At 39.8% G+C, this 22,882-nt stretch overlaps 1 protein-coding gene across 4 annotated transcripts in view; it reads left to right on the top strand.

Annotated features, from left to right (window-relative positions):
• slc25a21 (solute carrier family 25 member 21) overlaps positions 1-22,882 on the top strand; it is a 106,326-nt gene that overhangs the window by 79,233 nt on the left and 4,211 nt on the right. For all 4 annotated transcript variants that reach the window (XR_005005365.1, XM_036542646.1, XM_036542645.1 and 1 more), the window contains exons 4-8: positions 3,377-3,460; positions 15,977-16,043; positions 17,573-17,632; positions 20,070-20,177; positions 20,566-20,730. Coding sequence is in view for 3 of the 4 variants with exons in the window: in XM_036542646.1 (XP_036398539.1) it covers positions 3,377-3,460; positions 15,977-16,043; positions 17,573-17,632; positions 20,070-20,177; positions 20,566-20,730 (484 nt within the window). In the remaining variant the exon portion in view is untranslated. The remainder of the gene's footprint in view (positions 1-3,376; positions 3,461-15,976; positions 16,044-17,572; positions 17,633-20,069; positions 20,178-20,565; positions 20,731-22,882) is intronic.

The raw sequence follows: 22,882 nt of genomic DNA, 5'->3' as shown, positions 1-22,882 counted from the left end.
AGCAGTCAAAGCCATATGAGGAAAATCTATGCTCTTCCCATACCTTTCACCCTCTTCTCTTTCTCTTTCCCAATCATGTGGATGTATCGCAAGATATCCTGTATTGGACTCTTTGAATGTTACAGTATGCAAGGAAAAAACACTCCTCCGGAGACAAAAAATGGTATACACCTTCAGACACTTTCTCAACTGTTTACAATTTTTGAAAACAGACAAAAAAAAGACAAATCAAAACATTACTTTATGACAGTATCAACTTCAGCAATCTCTTTTTCTAGAATGATAAAGAATACGTCCATAAAAATGTGAAAGCGCATTTTACATTCTATAAGTGTTCACAGCGTTATGCTGATTTGCCCTTTCTGTCAGCGAGAAATGGCAGTGGCCAGAGGCTTGGGCTGTAAAACACCATGAAGCAGCTTTTGCTCTCCTCCCTGAGCCGGCCACTGCTCCTATCGCTCGCCTCTACCCGTAATTTCTTATTAAACATTTACACGTAACCGTAGAGCTGTTACTAGCATGTTGGGCACAACCAGTTTGCAACAAAACCCAGCAGTAAAAAGGACAGCTAATTGGTAACGGTGGGTTAAGTAAATGTTTAAATTCTCCTCGGTGCAGGGGATGTGTCGAAGAGACTCCTGTAAAAGAGGAAGGGTTTGGAGAAAGGCGAGGGGCTCTGTAAGACTGCTACTGAAAGGAGCTCCAGTCTGCGCAAGACATTGCCGTCCTCTCCGCTGGGCTGTAATTGACATCATATGGCCAAGCACTCAAGGGAGAGCCCTATTGGGTGTCCTCATTGACAAAGAAAATAGAGGAGGGAGAGAGCAAGAGAGAGAGAGGGAGGAAGGGGGCGAATGGAAAAAAGGGAGGTCACAAATGAGAGAAGGAAGGGCTTATGTGTAACGTTCAACGAGAAGGGGCAACCACAAGTCAGTTCTAAAGAAAATGAATCACGCATTTGCTGGTGTTTGAGCAGAGCCAAGCTGCCACTTCAGAGTGTAGCCCACAGAGGACGTGTCTTTGAGGACTTCGGGAGGTGTGACCATATGCTTGGAAATGAAAAATGGAGCGCTGAGGGAGGTAGCAGAGAGGGAGGGAAGGGAGGTAGCAGAAAGGGGGAGATGAACACAGAGAGGGACTAGGAGAGAGTGGAGGGACTTAAATAAATTGCCTGGCTTCTTACTGCAATTTCAGCCTGAAATGCGAGGATACGCATAAGTAAGAGTGCTTTAGCATCACAGATAGTTTTGCACATGCAAGTGCATAGGCACATGTTAACAAACATGACACAGCAATAAAATAAATGACAGTGTACAGGGCTGTTGCATATGTAACAGTCAGTAATGTTAAAATCGTGTAGCCATTGACAACATACTAAGCATCAAAGAAATTTCACTTAAAAGGGATTGTCAGTTCATTAATTCAAGAGCCTGTATACATGAGGCATTTAACAATAGTAACCAGAAGACCGGGTAGTGTACTCACAATATAAAGGGTGAAAGGGATCAGTAGTTGTTTTCTTAGAAAGTCAGAGAATTTAATGAACAAATAAGGCTATAATATTCATCAAGGGAAAGCCTGAGATTTTGTGACCAATATTTATTATTCCATGAAGCTTGTTTCTGTTTTGTATAGAGAGAGCCTCTCCCCAGCACTTAATATTAAAGGTCAATACAGTTTGTATGTGGGGTTTTAGAATAAGTTCTGCATTGTTTTGTCCTCAAACTCCTCAACTTGACCATAAAGTATCAGTATTGGCATTCCATATCAATTTTATACCAGTTATAGTGTCTCTGTATTTGTCCCCTGAGACACTGCCCATGTGTTCTCCCTGTATGATCACTGGAGTAAAATCCTGAGTCTTGGTTGTAAAGTCAATGACCATCTCTTTGGTTTTCTTTTTGTTTATGAGAATGGAGTTCTTGGTGCACCACCATGTGAAATGGTCTTTGTTCTCCCTGTAATTGTCCTCACTTTCACTTACAAGGCCTAACAGGGCTGCGTCATCGGCAAATCTGACCAATGAGCTCATTTATGTTGACTTTTGTTTGTATACAACTTAAAGAGCAGTGGGGATGACGCTCAGCTTTGGAGAACTTCCCATAGGCATGAGACAAATTATTGTAATTTTGAATCAGAGACTAAATTTGGCCCTGAGAAAGTATCTTGAAATTAAATTACCACATGCCTTAGATTAAAAGTGAATAGAGTGAAATTTACATTTTTTCCAAAAAATGTCAGGACAGTGGAGTCTTTACTTGCTTTTGGAATTTGTACTTGTATCCATTAGTCCTTAGTAGCACTATAAAAAAGTACTTTATAAGACAGTTAATTTCCGATCCATTGTTCCTGTTAGTCAGTTTGTGTTCCAGTTCTGACACTCTCTGACAAATCCACTGATGTACCATGGGTAAATAGAATTTTCATACATTGTCTTAATATCATTTCTCATTGACAAACATAAAGATTGTAACTTATTTAGCTAAGTTACCGAAAATGGAACCATTTACCACCTCTTTCAAGAAGTAGTTCTTGTAGTAAGCCAGCAACTAAACTGTACTGTGTAACATTAATAGTCTATGAAATAAACAAAGATGTCTGATAAGCCATCTTGTTAGCTAGCTTGTTCACTGGCTAACTAGTGAATCCAGCAGAATTGTTTAGATCATGGCAGGAAGGTTACTATTGTCATTTCATCTAATCAATACACAGCTGGTTAATTTTGGTCTTTTATTACTTTGTGTAGACACTATCTAAGTGTGGAATCCTTTTTTAATAAAAGCTCAAACCAATGGTACATCATAGATGTTGGTATAGATGGGGTTTGATATCTGAAGAAACTAAAAAAGAAATGAAAACTTGTTCACAAAGAAAAAGGGGAGTTAGGGAAAGATTATTTAGAGAAAGTTTCAGCTACTGAATACCATTTTGCATAATGCAACATCTCACGCCTAACACTCCAGTTTGGGGTAATTGAAAAGGATTGCCCCAAATCAACATGAACATGCTGTGATAGTTGTCAGGAAATTATTGATCCACAAGATAAGATGTTTTTTTACACTCGTAAAAATGAGTTATTACACCAATAAATTATCAACAGAGTCTCTCTGTTTCAGGTGAGTTGAGTTCTGTTCTTTTCATTTCAGTTGTGAGTAATTTGTTGGCTTGATATACACGGTAGATGGCGGGAAGAAACAATGTAGACACTTTCCTTTTTCCATGGAACTCATTTCTGCATCTGCATCTGCTTGCAGCAGGGCGTGGGCCCGCTTTCCCTCTTGTGTTCCGCCTTCTGACAGGGTAGGTGTAGTGGGTGCACTCGTTCAGGGGAATCCATTCACATTGTCTGTCTCATACCTGTATGCTCTTCCTGCAGGTTTCAGATCCAGCAAGGGAAGAGTGACCCCAACAGCTACAAAGGCCTGGGTGACTGCTTCAGAACCATATTCCGGAATGAAGGGTACAGTCATGTTCTCACGTCCTCACTGTTCCAAAACTGTGTGTTCCATGCATCATTTTAAAAGTTTTTGCACCACACTTTCAAATTAAGTGTTTTTTCCTACCATTCAGTAAAGGAACTCTTTCAGATTGTATATGTAGGTGCATGTAGTGTTGTCAGTGAATGTGTTTTTTTCGAATTTCGCCTTGATGGCACTGTCTGTGTCCTTCAGCCAAGCTGTTTGTGTTCACTTTGTAGTCAGCACTGGAAAAGCACAACTCAGGCCTTTCTCTCACACCCTCATGCCCTTTCTCTTATGTTACCTCTCTCAGCAGGTATATAACGTGTGTCATGTGTTTGTATGTGTCATGTGTTTGTGTTCAGCAATAACATGAGACACATTTGTAGCTGGAAGGTTAACATCTGTCTCTGTGTGTGAGAGAGAGCAAGACACACACACACACACACACAAAGAGATAGAATAATGATGTCATTATCATAACACATCTGATGCTGTAACTGACAGTTGCTATCTGTCCATCACCAGCCTTTTCTTTTGCACCTTTTCCTGTATTAGTCTGGAGTTCAGATTTCCCCCTGTAGGATTTCATTTGTTGCATACCACTGGTTTTACCTGAGAAGCAGTGAATGTTGCATTCTCAGTACCTTCTCAACCTGTCATGTGAAGATTTAAAAAGTGAATCTAGATTTTTTTATTACATATTTTTGCAGTAGCACAGCAGACATCCAATACACACAAATGCAGTTTTGTACCACTGATATAATTATTTCCTCTAAACAATAATAATAATAATATAGTGGTAATAAAGTAGTGGTGATGCATGTATATTAAAGAAATCTGCTGTAACAGTGTGTCCCTGTCTCCCTTTGCTCCCTCTGATTCTATGCCCCTCCCATTCTCCTGTCCCGGCCCTCCTCGACACTGTGCAGGCCGGAGTGAAAGTGCTTGCGACCCCATCTGTTTATTGAGAGCCGACAGCTTTATAGTGGATATAAACATGATCTGGTGTGAGGTGTGTGTGACTGCACTTGGAAGCAGCCTGGTGACAGTTGGGGAATTCCTCAGCTGACGTAAGTCCCACCAGCCATGCAGCCCTCATTGCCCCCCCCCCCTACACTTTGGCCCATGTCCCTGAATACCCAGGGGCCTAATGTTGTAAAAATGCCCAAAGTGGAAGCAGAGGATTCAGTGCAGGGGCAGACCTCTGTATAGTGGTGAGATGACAAAGTTGCATCTGAAAATATATGATTTGTGAAGCATGATTAAGCAAAGAGTCCTGAACTCTGGTTGCTTCTGACATGCACATATCCGCGCACACACGCACACACGCGCACACACACACACACACACACACACACACACACACAGACAGACAGACACGGGTGGGCAAGTGCACCCTCAACTAAGACTGTCGGCCTGAAAATCAACAGACCGTGGTGAACTTATTTCACTTGTTAATATCAACAAAGGTAAAACAAACAAGCCTGGGGCTGAGATCAATCAGTCTCATTCAAGATGACACACAGATGACACCTGCCTTCAGCCTTCCCTCTAACTGCCTTTCTTTAGAATTCTGTTTGTTGAAGGTGTGATGGTTGTTTTAAATGGCAACATTGGGTCCCCTGTAAGGTTTGAGTGACATTGATAAATGCATCAGAAATCAGTTACTGCTAAGGTATCACTAAACCACTTTTAATATATTTTGTCATGACTTGCAAATTGTTCTATAGATTATGCAAGTTGATTCAAAATCTGAAATCAACTGAACAATTTTGGCCGTAGATGATTTTGTATTTAGCATGTAGAAAAATCAAATATTCATAGTCACGTAACAATGACTGAAAGTGTGGAGAGACTTTGTGGCATGTTGGTGAGTCAATAAAAATAAGATGTGCTGCCCACTGTGATGTCACAGTAAGGGAAGTGGTCAGACAAGGCTCTCCCAGCTGATTCCCAGTTAATAATGAATGGGAACATTTGTGAAAGAAAAGAACTTCCACCATTCAGCTTTCTGATTCCACCCTCAACATGTGTGTGGGTGAAAGCTGTTGGATAAACTGCTGCTGATGCAGTTAAACTTGCTTATCAAAGCTGTCACCATGTGATTACCAGCCAGTCCATGGGAACTGGGAGTGGAGGAGGGTTTGTTTTCCTTTAAAACTTCAGTAAAAGCTTTTTTCAAAGGTTATTCTGAGGCAGATAAAATTTCTTCAGGTTTTGTCTGAAGAATAAACTACCATGTTTGAAGGGGACATTCACGTTTGCTTAAAAAACAAACACCAACAGCCATGAAATGCACTGCACACAATGTTTTCAAACTTTTAAATGGACAAAACCCTACTGTTTTTAGTGGAAATACTGCATATTATACTCACATATGCATGTTAAATGACATACATCAGGAGGATATATGTCATTGGATAAAAGCTTCTGCCAAATGAATAAATGTAAATGTAAATGTAAGATACATCATGGACAACGGTCACCACTGAAGTCAGCTTCAGTTATGGTTTGTACACACAAATCATTACAAGATAGATGTAATGTCACTTGTAGTCTACTCCAGTATACTGTCTCAGGGTGTGTTGTTGCAAACTGTATGTGTTGCAGGCTCAGGGTTTGGTTAGTGTAGCGGTATTTTGAAAGACTGCATTCAGCGTGTGCATCTGCAGGAACATTTCCTTTTTCAGCCCTTGCCAGGACTTAAGCATCATCAGCGGCTTCTGTTTCTGCCCCATTGTACCAGCAAGGGTTTCACACTTCATTATTTATAGTGACCAAAATGATTACTGTGAAAAATTCAGAGTGAAATGAACAGGCTTGTATTTTGGATAGTTGCCAGCCCACGCCCCTGTTCTTACCTGTATGGTGAGCTACCTGAATACCTCCATGATAAAAGGAGCACTTCTTCTCTGAAAAGAGAAGAATGAGCCAACTTCCGGTGCTGTGGAATGGTGACCTTTGGAAAAAAAAAATGATGGGAACAGAACAGGCCATTCATTCCATTTGAGCCCGTCATTTGCCAGTAAGATGAAGTGAATTGTGCTTGAGGTATCTACAAATTAGAGATCTCATTTGACACCCAGAATGAAAGGAGTCCTTTCATTTGCAACAGAATAACTGTTGGGTGGCAGAAGTATGGGCTCTATGTGGTTAGTAGTTTATAATGTGAAGTCTGAAACTTGATGTCTTAATCAACACTGATTTCCTTACTTTATCTAAGTTACTACATAATTTTAAGATAACCATCTCTGACTTGTTCTGTTTTTACCTAAATACCACAGCAATCCATATCCCTTTTTACTGTTTCAGCACAATGTCAGTCTTATCTACTTCATCTGCTGTATTTTTATTATTGTGCTCACTCACAACTTTGTGCCCCCATCACCCCTATGTTTCTGCAGAATTCTTTGTCGTACATTATAGTTATATTTCTTTTGTTAGCTGTCTGCCTTACTGAATTTGATTTAAGTCTACCTATCATTTTGTAGTAGCTTCCACTGTATTAGTCATTTCTTGCCTATTTTCAACTTTTTCAACTGGTTTGGGATTATGAACTAATTTACAAACAATATACAGTATGTGTATAGAGAGAGGGGTGTGAACAGGCATCCTTTGGGGCCTCCTTCCTATGCAGCCTGGTTCTAACATAATCCCATTTATTGTTACACTTTATATCCATCCCTTGGTAGATAATTCCCACAGACTTTAATTTAATAATGACTCACTCATGTCATACTTTGTTAAAAGCTTTTTGTAAATCCAAATGCATTATGTCATAGGCCCAGTCTCTTATAGGCCTACTCAAAAGAGATTCATGTTAAAATGATTGGCTTGCCAATATCAGGATCAGATTTGAATTGATACTTATATATTAATACTAATAATATTTTACAGAAATTTACAATATTTGGAAATTTCTGTAAATTGTATGGAGTGGACAAAGTCTAATGTAAATTCTGTTTTGTTGTAAATTAGTTTGGTATAGTATATTGTATGTATTACACGTAATTACACTAATTTCTCTAAGAATGCTAGTATATATTTCATGAGTACATGCTGATTTATGCCTAATCTCTATATTTTTTTCAATTGTTCTGTGTCCCTTGTTTTGTCTTCTACATTCTGATTATTAGTTCTTCATTTTTGAAGCTGTCAATGAAATAATTGTTCAGTGTATCTGCAGTTTCTTGTCTGTTAGAAAGCAGAACCCGCTTCTGATTTTTAATACACCTGAGATAATCTTTTACTTCCCTTTTTTACCACAATGCTGATAAACACATTTAGGATTGTTGTTCAGCTTTCTTTTCAAGAAGCCTTTTCAGCTCATGTGATTTTCATCCGTGGAGTGCACAATAGCCTGGCTTATTGCTCTCTGACCTGCCTTTTTATTTGCTTTGTGAAATTGCTTCTTCCTTTTTAAACATTTGCATAGATTTATTTATCCGCAGTGGAGATGTCCCATTTTTCTTGGTTTTGGTGCATGTTCTGTGTTTTGTCAATAATGCCTTGAATTTATAACATTTCTCATTCACCGCCTCATTGTATCTGAGTTATTCAAAGTCTGTAGTACTCAGATTCCCACTTACTGTACTGAAATCCACCCATCTGAAATGAAAAAGTGGCTTTAGATGAGTTGGCTTTCACTTCCCAGGCTACCTCAAAGGGCTTACTGTAAAGGGAGCTTGGGGACCACATAGCCTAACTCTTCACCATAATGCTCGCTCACCTTTCCCCTTTCCTCAGAAGGGCCAGACCCTCCTTCTGTACAATCCAATTGTGAAATATTGTTCCAGTGCCTCCACCTGTCCTCTGATGCTATGAAGATAAGTGAACCCAGCCATCCAAAACACACTTTGATATATGAACAAACTTGTTTTCGTGGTTAGAAGTTATATAGTTTTTATTATATAGTTTCTATGAGCGGTTCATACGGTTTACATAATATTAGCTGAGAGTCAGGCATAAACATACAGGAGACAGTCAGTAAAAAATCATGTAGGTTATAGATCCCAAACCTGACTGAATTCTCTTCGTTGTATGCTTATATCATTAGCTTCTGTTTCATTGAGAGTTGCTCTCCATTTTCATAGAACGCATTACTTACAGTCTATTTTTGCCGAGGCTGTAATCAGTCTCCGGTAGCCAGTAACAGATTACCTCCAGGCCGAACCACTTAACCATATTTTATACAAATAGTGGTAGGGCCACCTATTGTGGAATTATTATTGAAAATAAACTTCTCTACGTCCGTAGGGCCCCAAACTAGCTGGCCGCTTACACTCTGGGCGGCTCAGGAGAAACTCGAACCTTCATCTCAATGTGGCAGACAGACCACAAAAGAAAAAATGGAAATATTACCATCTGCAGTGTGAATGCTAGAACCACATTACGCTGCTTTTCAAATCTACATTACCCCAGAGAAACAGAGACAGAATGCAATTTACCTTATTATTTAAAAAAAAAATTATTAGTTTTTATTTTTATTATTTTTTCCATTTTTCCATATTATTTTAAACACTACTTCTTGCATATCAGTATGTGTATGACATATACCACAATATTCCACATTACATATTAACACTGAAATTACCAAGTTTTACTCATGCAGAAAGTAACAACCCTACAGATATTCCTACAGTGTTTTGTCTTGGCAGTGCTAGAGGAAATAGTTTTGAACGTCACAGTAGTGTGAAATATGCTTAATCTAGCCGTGTTTTAGCTCGGTAGGAATGTTCTGACTTGAGGCAGGTGACACCATGTTTTGATTGCAAAAAAGAATACGCCGTGTGTGTGTGTGTGTTTTGCACATCATGTATCAGCATGTAAAACACTCCACTGGCATCCAGTTCTCTCCTCCGCTCCCTGGCTGACGACAGCCATATGAGTTTAAAGAGAATGACATGCTTCATCAGCTAACTGTTCACGTCAGGAGGCAAAAAACACCTTGTGGCATTTCCAGTTCTCTCGCATTAATATGTGTGTCAGTCTATATGAATAGTATTATCTTTTGAGGATTAAATATTACCAAAGGCCTGTCATCTACATCATCTTAATGCTATTTTTCCATGTAATCATTTGACATATTTTTCTGTCGATGTATATGAACAGACAGGCTGATCCTCTTGATCCACCCTGTCTGCTGCTGATAATTGGACTAATCAGTCTGTTCCATGTGGTGTCTTCCTGCCATGGAGTCAGTGGGCACTGTAAGAGTGTCATGTGCAGGAGTTGTGCTACTTGTGGTGTAGTGGACTGAAGGTCATTCTTTCCATAAACTGTACTTTCTGCAGATGCCCCTGTCCAGGGTTACATTTTCATAGGTTATCCACAACTATGGGAGAATGTCGCTTATGCTGCCTACAATCTGTCTACATACTGGGGGCGGCAGTGTAGCATAGTGGTTAAGGAGCAGGACTCATAACCGAAAGGTGGCAGGTTCGACCCACAATTGCCTCAGTAAATATCCAGCTGTATAAATGGATAACATTGTAAAACAACTGTAACCTATGTAAGTCGCTTTGGATAAAAGCGTCTGCTAAATGAATAAATGTAAATGTAAATGTACTATCGTAAGACAATTTTCTTGACATGCAGGCAGCTGTGTCATACCCAGTGTTTGAGCTTGCAACCCTCTGGGGCCATGTCAGAGCAAAGGTTGCTGTTTCATGGTTTCTGGTCAAGTCTCCAGGTGACTAGAATCCATGGAATGCAGGCAATGACAGTTACAACAGTTATAGGCACGATACAATATGCTTTGCTCAGTAAGTTCACAATATGAAATAACCATGAAACGATGAGATGAGAAATAATGCTGACCAAAATAAAAATATAACATGATTGAAAAGGTTTTTTCTTTCTCTCTTTCTTCAGATATGAAACCCTTAGATGTGCCATATCTTGAGTGCCATATCGCTTTTATCCATAATTATCTCAACTCCACTTGGCTACATTAAGTAAGAGGAGAGCCAGTTTTAATCTAAATGATATGGTAATTTGATTTTGTGGTATGTTCTCAGGGGCACAAAGCATTTTTGAAATGTGAAAGTCACTTTCTGATTTTTTGAAGTTCAAAAATATGATACTTTTTCTCATGCCTTAGTGGCAGTGGACGTTCTCCAGCCAAATAAAGTTGCACGTTTGCCATTCAGGTTTGAAGATGTGACTGAGTGTCACAGGAATGCATTTCTCCCACTAGTATTTGCAGGCAATATCAAAATCACAGCAAGCAGAGTTAAAATAATAGTGTTCATAGAGTAAGCATGCAGGTTGTTTATAAGAGGCTTTGTGCCGTGTTTGTACAAACTCACAGTACAGCCATCATTCTAATTCACCTCAGGCGTGAAGGAGCACATGTATTAAATCGTTAATGTGTTTTCAGGATTATGGAAGTTCAATACTGTATCTGCACTTCAGACAAGTGTATGTTCTTGCCTTGGTTAAAAAAAGAAAAATCATTTTCTTTGAACATGGCTGCTCAGCATCTGTCCTGAGTATATTTTAGACCAGATCTCATTATATCATTACATTTCAGTTTCATAATTTAAACAGAAATCTTATCTAATGATTACAAGCCATTACCTAAATTTGTTAATTTCTAGTTTCCTGTCAAGTTCTTTCTTGTTGTAGTGGGTATGCTTTACATTGATGTGTGGAGTTGGTTTGTGTGTGTGTGTGTGTGTGTGGGGGGGGGGGTGGAAGGAAAGAAAAATGAGTTTTATGAAAATCAGAGACAAATGAGGTAGCCCAGAGCGGGCAGCGGGTGTAGTCCTCACACACAGCTGAGTCTACAGCAGCTCTCAATCACGACAGGGGATTTGTTTAGGAAAGCTGAGTGTGGATCTGTGTGTACTTTACATTTAAAATCAAATAATGATTCAAATGAAGTATATTCAAAAGGTCCCTGGTTACCCCCAGAGTCTTTCTGTAACAAATTTAAGGTGTATTTTCTCACCCGGCCCAACCGCACCCAGGAAATCTGTGGGCACAATTTGCATGGGGGGCTTCCGCCCTTGAGAGACATCCCTTCCGCTTGACCTGAGAGCTATTCCTTGTGGTTTCTGTGGAGGATGTTACTCAGTGTGGATTCTGCTCTGTCATAGTGATGGAGTCTATAACCACCTCAAGCTGCGTAGCTTATATAAGTCTTTTGTGTGTTGTTGATTAAGAAAACGGTTTGTCATCAACTGTGATGTCTTTCATAATGAGCTGTGGGTCAGAGCTTTGATGTGGTGCCGTCCCAGGTAAGCATAGAGCAAGAAAATACTTATCTGTCCTGGGTAATCACCAGATCTCTGTTGCCAGCAACAGTAGTATTTACCCCCAGCTGCAATCAGCCGAGAACATCTCTATTGACTTCTGAGACGTGTTTCCACAATAAAGCAGTAGGAGTTCACACGCAGGGGTCACGCCACAGTGTCTCCTCTATCCTCGTGCGTGTGTCCTGTATCAATATGCACAACACAACACACACATGCGCACACAGACATACTGACTGATACACATATTGACAGAGCGTCTCCTAAATGCCAGTAATGTAAATGCCAGTAATGACAGACACACAGATATATATGTATATATATATAAAAATATGGACAGAAAAATGCACACACAAATACATATAGACAGACACACACATACACAGACAAGAGAAGAAAAACACAGAGACATACACTTGCATGTGTGCACCTGTGTTTAATATAAGTACATGCTACTGTATTACTGCTGAACAGTGAACATTCTGTGTATATACAACACTATCCTTTATTCTGTCACACTACTCTATCCTATATGGATGCAAGAAGAGAGATGACCTAGGTGGATGTACAAAAACTCAAGTGTAGTATCTGTAGTTTGACGATACTGGATAAGTCATTTCTAGAGACAATATTTGCAAGAGGATGCATTTTTAACAAAACAAGACCGTGATGAAAACTGTAATTTTTTTTTTCTGTCATATGTCAAACCAGCCTCATTCTCTGCAACAGTCAATTAGAAAGCAATGTTTTTATTTTGGCAACATAGTTGTCACTTATGTCACTTAGCATTGACTGAGATGTTTGAGGAGTATATTTCTCTCCATAAAGAATGGAATATTAACACAAATAAACATACATGTAGGTAAATCAACTAGACCTGCTGATGTGCCTTAATAGCTCAATCAGCTTTGCTTTCTAGAGGGCAAGAATGAAATGGATATAACTTAGTTACACTCCGAAATAGCTGTTTTGGTAGGCAAAATTGTATTCATTTTTTCCTGTTTGAACAAGGTTTGCTGTTTACATTGGCAGATTTTTCGACATAACACAATATTGTTTACCTTTTCTTTCATTTGAAAATGGATCAGGTTTCTTTCAAAGTAGCTCTGTGGCATTGCCCACCTGTTGCAGAAGCATGCTCTTATCAAACTCCTGAATACCACTCTGAAATATGATAAGCTTTACTTTTCTCTTCTTTTTGTGTGAAATTCTCGGAAGCACTCAATGTTTTTTTAAACCCACTATTTCCAAGCTGCCACTGTGGAGATGTGTTTAAATAATGCATATACTAATAAGACCGAGAAACAGTCATCCAGTTCAGCAATACTAACTAAATATATAGAGTTGTTAATCTAGTGTTCATGTAATTAAATGTTGTTTTACATGCGTAATTGCAGAAGTTGTAGGATTCTTTTATGTTTTAGGCATGAGGATTTTACCTTGCTTCAGTTTACCAAAGTCTCTCTATAAGTCAGAGGATTCAGACATCAGCAGTGAAGCTCATGTCATGTTCACATACGCATATTTGCTTTGAGTGAAACATCAGTCTCTTATCTTCAAAGGCTGTGAACAATATCTGAACCCTTATGCTTTTCAAAGAAGAAGTGCGTAAGTTTAGTTCAGTGTGAAAGGTGGGTTATGGTTCAGTCACAACTGTGCCACACCCCTGCCAATCATCTCTTTGTATGCCTCAGATTCAACATGATAAATGTGTAATTTGTAAAATGAAATCAGACACGCATGAAATCCACTGCTTGATTCAGATGATTTCAGTCTTGGTCACATGCTGCAAAGCCAAGCCCGGATTTTCTGTTGCCACCCTGATCTATATTGGCCCATATGTTGCAAAGCATAATACAAGGTTGACTTGTGGAAATGTACTTTTCAGAAAGTCAAAAATAGCTTTAACCTAGGAAAGCAGTATGTAAATATTTATGCATGAAAGAGGGTGATTGTCAATAGACATACAATTTATGCAATGCACAGTTATCTTGAAGTAGTAAAAAGGACATCCCATATACAGAATTGCAGTTGTTAAAATGTCTATATCTGACACACTCTCTGCAATATAGCATTTTGCCTGCCAGTGAAAGGCCATGAGAATGATCGTTAGCAGTGGTAATAGCTGTTGTCTCTACCACAGAAATGCCACAGACTTCTCAGACACATTTAAACTTAGACAGCAATGCTGACAACAGTAGTGGATTTTGCACAGCCCTCGTGGTTGTTCATAAATAACTTTTTTGACAGAATAATGCATGACAAGTATAATCAAGTAATGAAGAAAATACATCTGACACATCAACTACATTAACATTAAAATGTGATATATGGAGATTAGACTAACATACCATCTTTTATAAACTTGAATTGTCACTTTTGAAAACTGAAAATTCTTTCCAGTTTGTGTGCTCATAAAATTTACATATATGGGGACATTTGCACAAGGAATATATGGAATATATTGAATGACTCTGTTATGGTATGGTCATTTTAAAAGTAAATATAATGCTAAATATGTTGTAGATTACACTGCCATGTTTATAAAAGCCCCTCTGTCCACTTTCAATCATCACATATATTAAATATCTCTTTATGTATTTATTCCTATTTCCTTATATCTACTTTTTTATTTTGTTTATCGTTTTCCTCTGGCAGTGTATTTATTTGGTGTTATGCATCAGTGGAATATTATCTGCAGAAGCTCATACTGCAATGTTTTGAAAGATTTTGCCATGCATTTTTGTTGGATTGTTTTTGATTACAGCATGCTCCCCTAATCATACAGCAGGTCATGCTAAAAATACCAGTGATTCCACATGTAATACTGTAAAGCAGTTTATCAAAAAAAAAGAAAAGCAAGTATTTTTGTACAGTAAAATACTCTCTGCAGTTGACAGCTGAATGCATTTGTACATATAAAAAAATCAAACAAGCATGCAATATATTGGGGCACCTTAAGATATTTCTGATGATGCTCAGTGTGTCTGTCTCATGTAGATGAAATGTTAATGCTCAGATTTAATCTCACTGCACTGTGCACTTTTTCTGTGGGTATCAGCAGCCTCTGAACTCCTACTGTGCCATTTAGAAAAAAATAACAGTTAATTTGTTATTCAAGGGTAAGGAGAAATCATGTTGTGTTCAGGTTGCGTCTTGGCACACGTCTGGTGATTTGCTTTTGTGAATGAAACAATGCCAAGAGGTAGCTCCAAATAATCATGTCAAACCAGTTGTGCCAGTTTTCATAGACACACAAGCGATTTATACATAACCTACTAATGACAAAAAACAAAAGTCAGAATAGTGATTAAAAGAACCTGTGTGCAGAGTGAAAGTAGTTTCTAAATGATGAAAGTAGTGTCTAAATAATGACTGAAGCCAGAAAACCTCTTCTGAGTTTTGAAAACGCAAGCACGCCTTCACCACGGATACCTCCTCAGTCTCCTCCTTTAACATTAAATGCCAGTTCCGCTGTGCAAGTGCTGTCCAAGAACGAGGAAAAAGAGAAGGGCATTAAGCAATGCAAATGTGGGCATCTATCATGCGTGAATTATCTCATCAGCTCCAAGAAGCAAATGCGCTAGACGATACAATGGCCCTCCTCATGGATCATCTCACACTGGTGCAGCTTAATATCTTAGTATCCTCAAATGAAGATGCACTATACATCTACCAGTCAAAACCTTTCCCTGTGACAACAAGCCTATTTTGGCTTTTCTCCCTCTCTACTAGATAATGAAATGAGTCTTCCATTTTCTTTTCCCGCCAGCAGCAGAGAGCGAAGTAGGTTTAGGCAGCAGCTGACCAGTTTAACCTGTTCCATCAGTGGCAGTCCCTAGAACAGCAGTTAGAGAATGTTTGCATTTTATTTCGTTGTTTGGTGCCATGGACAGGAAAGCAGGGCAAGGTGGTGGAATGTGACTGCCTATTGGCCTTTTGCCATGGTGCAGCTGTTGGTGAAGTCTGAAATGTTACTTGTCACACATTATTTATGTTCTCAGGGGTGTCATAATAAAATTAATTGCAGCTTTACTTCTGTACAAAATCCAACGTTTGACTGATAATCTTCCCATTTGTCAATGATTCACATTTGTTTAAGCTGAACTACTTCTTCTGCAAAGTGATTTTGACATACCCCTGTTAATGTTCTCACTCTCTGTAATGGTAATTTCAGTGGAGATCGAGGACATACTCTGCATTGAGCTACATGTTTATAGTAAGATATAGCATGAGTTTCCTGTTTTTTCCCAACAGGGTGTATGGGTTCTACAAGGGTATCCTGCCCCCAATCCTTGCTGAGACCCCAAAGAGAGCAGTTAAGGTAAGTCTGTCTTTACTTCCTGTCCTGGAAGTGTCCCTTATCACGGGCATCGCTGGCTATGCCTCCTTCATCTCTGCTCGCAGTCAGCATGAGACACGCTGTGCGCTGGGATGGAAGACCAGAGTTTCCTGCCTGTTTTGTGGCTTGTGATGTAAAGATCAGCCACTGACAGGGAACACATGGGGAGCAAACACAAGGCAGACTGAGCCGTGTTTGTCTTCCTGTGGCTCTTGAAAACTTTATCTCTAGACTGACCTACAAGGCACTGGAATTTATCAAGATCTCTGTGCATCGTACAGCTCTGATGACGTCAAGGACATCAGAAACTGTTGAGGAGCCTCAACACCTTAAACATTAGCAGACAGTTAGTAACCACGGCGAGTTCTTTCTTAACACGTTGCTGCAGAGAGCCATGTGGAAATAAACACCCTGGAACAAGAGGAGTAATTACTTTCATACTGTTTCTCTAGAAGTGAGATTGAGAATAAAGCAGATTAATCCACAGGATGACACATGATCTCTGTCCGTGATCTCATGCCTGAAGGCTCTCAGCATTTAGGGGCGAGCTGATGGGTTAAGGTGTGGAACACTTTATGGGAACACTTTATGGGACATTACAGTCTTAGTTTTTTTCTGATTACATTTTGCTTAGTAGCTGCTTTTATCCAGAGCAGTTTACACATCCTGACATTTATACAGCCAGATATTAACTGAGGCAGTTTGGGTTAAGTACCTTGTTCAAGGGTACAACAGCAGTGACCCACCTGGCAATTGAATCAGAAACCTTTAGGTTACAATTCCTAATATCTGCCACTATGCCATACTCCTGGAATCCCCCGTCCAGACTGCATAACAACTATCATGTTCCAGAATGTTGGGAGCTCTCTCAGTTACTGTACTCAGAAGGGTGCGGTAATATGAAAGGTGATTAGCAGCTTTGTGAAGGTCACAGCATGCCATTTTTGTCAATACTGGGTCACAGACATGCAGTCTCAGTTCTGTGGTAATTTTTGAGGCCGTTGTTTTGTGGTTTTCAGCAACTATCATACTGGTGAGCTTCAACTTACAACCACTGTTCCTGATGTAATTTTTCCTTCTTTGGTGTTTGCTGTCATGATTTTCAACTATGTTCCTCATGACAAATTAAATAATTTTGCTGTTTCTGTGACGGGAGCACTTGCATGTGACTTCTTTCAAAATCATTTTACATCTTGTGTTTTACATCTCATGCATTAGAAATTCACATATTAAAGTACTGGTTTTGTATTTGATTATTGACATTAATATATGAAACATGTGTAGACTCTTTGGTGTTTCCATAATTTTGTCTACCCTTTATATGTATATAGGGTCTAGGGAATGCATATGCATGTTATGGGGGTATGTGTGGACCTTAGTGATAAGTCATCTTCCCATCTGATCCTGGCCTCCTTCAGACAGGTCCTGGAGTAGTCTGTTTGTGCATGTTTGCCATCTTTTCAGTAGTAAAGCGTCCTATCACTGAGAGTCTGTCCTGCTTTTGCCCACAGTTTTTCACCTTCGAACAGTACAAGAAGCTTCTTGGTTTAACCCCGTTGTCCCCGGGTCTGGTGAGTGACGCATATCTCCCTGCTTTTCAGTGTGCATACACATACACACAGCCACACAGAAACACTCACGTAAGAGCTATGACACACACATATTCACACTCACTCACACACGTAGACCTGCAGGCATACACATGCATGTGTGTAAATGCAAAGTGCAGTGCATATACACGCATGCAGTTATGCACACTTGCATGCATATGTAAGTGACCACACACATACATTGTGTACGCACATTGAACAGTTGCACCTACACAGTCTTACAGACAAACAGACTCAAACTTCTCTTCACTGCAACTCCTGGTTCAACATTTGTTCTTGATCAGACCTGAGGACCAGATCTACAAGAGGACTCCACTCCTCCCCCCATCCCCTCCATGGTATCTTAAACACAACCGATTTTACCACATAAGTCTATTAGGAGTGCTCCAGCCAGGCAGTGCCAAATATTCCTTGTCTGTTTGAACTGCCAGGGGATGAGAATGGAGTGAGGAGTGTTAACCTGTCCCATCCATCATTCTCCCTGTCACATTACATCTCATTCCTGCCTTCACTAGAGGGGTTGCACCCTAAAGTATTGAGCATCTGTAAGATCATTAATGTTCAACGTGTACTCTAAAGACAGTGTTTAAGTGCCCGGAGCAATCAGTCGACATTCATTACTTTTGTTCAGAATTTACGATCAGATGGATGTTTGATTAATGGGAGCATCAGTTCAAGAATTAAAAAACTAATGGCTGTGTAAATAGTGGATATTTTAGAGATGGTTCCTTCAGCTATGCCACAAGGATAAAGGTCCAGGAAGAGTAATTGAGTTCAGACACATTTATGGCATTTCCCATTACATAGTGCCATGTTTGCACATGTAAACTTACTACACCATCACTGTTTTCTTATGATCTACAGTTGCAATGATTGGTTTTAGTGAATGCTTTCTTCTGAACTTAGTAACAATGGAGAGGCTGTTCACCATCACAGTCTTTCAGTTTTGGACAAATATTGACCTACTTTGGTAAAACATGCACTCATACCACACAGTCATACATTTCAGCTCTGTGGTTGCATTTGGCTGTGTGTGACACCGAATCCCAGGTCTGGCCTCTTTCTTTATAGTTTGTCCAATTCCATATTCTTTCTCCCCCAGGGGAAAAAATACACGTTTTTACTAACTGAGACAAAACAATTGTTTCATGGCACAGAAAGAACTGGATGAAGTAATCATTACTATGACCTCTTAACAATGCATATGGTAAATTACTGACTATAATAAAATTTATTTCTCCCAAATGGAAGCTGTGGATCCTGAGAATAACTCTTTCACAGTGGTAGGTCTCCCAAGATGACAAACTTCAAGTGGCTCTTTATTTTATTTCATGATATATATTAAACCATAAAATCTTGATACTGTGTCTCCAAAGACGTCGATCAATCTCCATATTAAAATTACTTCACTAGCAAAATGCAAGTATGAACGTTTTGCTTAGACTTGTTAGACTTGTCTTTACATCATTAATATAATCACATGCTGTTACTCTGACTTTCATGTTGGGATTACTTAAATATACAGTGAGTGGTGGTTTGTATTGAATTCGACAGCCTACAAAATTGGTATACTTTTCCAGCACCTTTTTAAGACTTACAGTGACCTGAATTGTGCAATCTGCAGTCACCATCTTGTAAGGACATACCTCTACAAACAACATTTCTAAACCTACCATGTTAATTTGTTCACTCCATATCTGATTTGTAAGTATTTTGTCATTTGTGAATCCAGTGTCATAGAGCCTAAAATGATCCTGCTATCTCCCTGTGGTGTCAGCTAACTGCTCAGTGCTGTTGACTAAAGGATTATCCCATTGATTTAAACAATGAATCTGGTATTTGGTCGAACCCATCTTGGCCAAGAGCAATATTCAGCCACCTGAAAGAGCTTTCAGAAAGCGGAGATTCCATTTTGGCAGCCTCTTGTTCTGCTTCTTCTCCTGTGCACACTTCTCCCTCTGGTCCTTCTGTTTAAATGACTTCCTCTTGATGGACTTCTTCCCTTTTTTATTTTCAAGTGGAGCAAAGCAACAATGGCTGGTCATTCATGATCCCCAGGGAATTGAAAAGGCCCCCTTTGTGATTGAGGATTCCAGTTTCATGAGGAATCAATAAGACTTTGTTCTATTTGTCATTGATGCTGGATTCCTATTTAGATAAGTAATTATTTCAGTCCTACAGTGTGTGTTTATCCTAGCCATGTCATGTCAGCTTGAGCTTTCTATTCCTTGTTTTCATTCCTCTGTCTCTTATATTCTTCCTCCTTTTTTTCTCCACCTCCTTTGTACATATTGTTATTTAATTTGTTTGAAATACCTTTTGCTCCATGTCTGCTCTGCTTGCTTCCTGCCTGCACAGAAGTCTCCTGTTGACCGTCCACGTCCTGTCTCTATCCTAGGCACTGTCAGTGGCTGGGCTGGGGTCAGGCCTGACTGAGGCAGTAGTGGTCAATCCGTTTGAGGTGGTCAAAGTCAGCCTCCAGGCTAACAGAGACTCCTTCAAAGTGGTAAGATAAATAGGTTGGATAAGCCCTTTTGTAAAGGTTAAGGAATACATTACAGCACTAAGTGCCCCCTAAAGGTAACTTCATAGACCTTGATCGTGTGTTTGCTTTAACAGCACACATTAAGAGCTCTTTATTCCCTGTAGAAGCTGACTTAAGTCTGCTCCACATGAAAATAGATCCTTGCCCCATAGTAAAAATGGAAAAGAATTTGAATGTTGTTTTATTCTGAGATGTTTGTACTTGCTGCTGTTTATGTATTCATCATCCAGATCTGACTGTTCATTCCAGTGGCTTATTCACAGTTGGTACTGTATGAATTTGTGTTTCTGTGAGATCCTGCTGTATTGGCTGATTCTCTGATACGGCTCCTGACCATGTCCCCATGCAGCAGCCCTCCACCTTTGCACAGGCACGTTACATCATCAGGTCAGGGGGCCTGGGCCTGAGGGGTCTGAACAAGGGGCTGACGTCCACCCTGGGGCGTCACGGTGTCTTCAACATGATCTACTTTGGCTTCTACTTCAATGTCAAGGACTCCATCCCTGCCAGCCAGGTACCACACTTCTCAGGAGCGGGCAATTGGCTCAGACTTAGTAATCTGTTCATTTTTTCATTGAGTGTGTGTGTGTGTGTGTGTGTGTTTGTGTGTGCGGGTGACGCCAGGCCAGGGGTCAGTGGGGTCTGTGGAACCAACAGATAGAAGCTACCCTGGAGCATTTCTATACAAGTGAACTTCATTCACCTCCATTCTCGTCATGCAGAGCAGTAATTCTCTTTTTGAACACTGTACCTCTTGTTACATGTCAAATACCTCCTAATCAGACATGACAAATGAGAGACAAAAGAAATATTTTTAGAAGATTTTTTGCATCCATTTTTTTGTATATTCCATTACTTTTTTCTTCTTTATAATACTAATTCTGGATTTATAACAGCAAATTTCTGTTTGATTATTTGAATATGATTGTTTACTGTGTCTTTTGTGAATTTTTTTATTACGGTTATTACGGTATTCACCGTTTAGTCATCACCCCATCTACCCCCTGGAACATACCAAAGTACCCCTAGGAGTACCCATATCCCAGTCTGAGTACTACTGATGTAAAACAAACCCTCTCCCATTGAAATGCTATAGCAGAGAACTCCACAAACAGGGGGGAAACTCAGTGGAGAGGTACTTGTAAAGTCACAGTCACTCTAATACCTTTCTGTTTGTTCTTCTTAACATCCTCAAAGGTTTGGGTTACACATCCGGTGCAGCCCGACTCCTAAACAAAAGTTAATTTTGTTTAATGGAAACGTTACCATACGCTGCTCTGTACGTATAAACCAGAGCATTGAATTAACTCAAATGAACTAATTGGAAGCAGACACTGCCTTTATTTTTGGGATGGTGGATTACAGTGAAGGCATGAGTGGAGCTATTATTCTTCTGTCTTTAATAAAAAAAACTGTAATTTACTGGAAGAGTACATACCACACATTCAAGAAAAGGCAAAAATGAACTGGTTTTAAGGTAAAGTCTGGTCACCAGGCAGTTATGAAAGTGACACAGACACTGTTAAAAAACTGTAAGTAATATTGCTTTATTTGTTAAGTTAAGGTTTTTGATAATTTGGAGAAACAAATTCCTGCTTGTCATGAGATTTTTTTTCAGGTCCATCAATGGCCTTGCTGCCTATCTGAATATTGGTCTCTTTTGGTATTACAGGGGCACTGAGTTGTACCCTTAGGCAAAGTACTTAACCCAGATTTGCCTCAGCAAATATCTGGCTGTATAAATGGGTAACATGCAAAAAATTGTAACCTATGTAAGTCGCTCTGGATAAGAGTGTCTGCTAAATGCCAATAATGTAATGTAATGCAATGTACCGCCTTGCTTGGTAATCCATTCACCACAGGATTTTCAAAATCATCTATTCAGAACAGCACGCGACAGAGAAGCCACGCTCCTGAGGTTATGTTCCCTCAGCGTGCTGAAGTTCCTCTGACTGTTTTCTGAGGCGCAAGACAAACAAACGGCACAAAGTTGATTTATTTAAGCCACGTCCTCCTTGTTGAAGTGAAGATGCGGTGGCTGCTTGATGCTGTGATCTCTGTCCTCTGTGCTGTCCAAACCGTCGGCTCAGGAATGACAGATACAAGTGGAAGGCTTCTCTCTTATCTGCCGATGCGCCGGTGCGCAGCATCATAGCAACAGCAGAACTTTATTTAGGCCAATGCCAGCTGCATAAATTGTTTAATGTATTGCTCATCTTTCCTTAGTCCCTAGTACCCACTAGTGCCCTAGCTCTTCTTGCTTCTTCCTTTCGCTTTCACTTCTCATTCTGACACATGGTTCCTCTGCTACCAAAAAGGTCAGATGACCTCTGCCTTGACCAGGCTACTTTTTCTGAGGAGTTGAAGCAGATGAGGCTGGTTCTGTTTGTCTGTGAATTGCATTGTGGGACACATGGAAAGGGACTAGAGGTGTCAGCCACAGGACGCAACACAGCCTAGGTTGTGCAGTAAAACAAGAAGGAGGTACTGATGAGAATGGTGTGCATATCCCTAACCAGTTATTCTTCCAGTTTATCGTGAGGGGCTATGCGTGTGTATGGCAGCAGTATGGAGCAGAGTTATGGAAAGGGCACCAAAGGCCACCCCAACCCCCAGTGAAAATTTGGGATTAGCTGTTGATTTACTCTGCCATTCAGGGTGTTCGG

This window comes from Megalops cyprinoides, chromosome 12 (genome assembly GCF_013368585.1).
Source record: "Megalops cyprinoides isolate fMegCyp1 chromosome 12, fMegCyp1.pri, whole genome shotgun sequence".
NCBI classification, from domain to species: domain Eukaryota; kingdom Metazoa; phylum Chordata; class Actinopteri; order Elopiformes; family Megalopidae; genus Megalops; species Megalops cyprinoides.
Note: the sequence above shows the minus strand (reverse complement) of the source record. Positions and strands in the feature narration are given on the sequence as shown.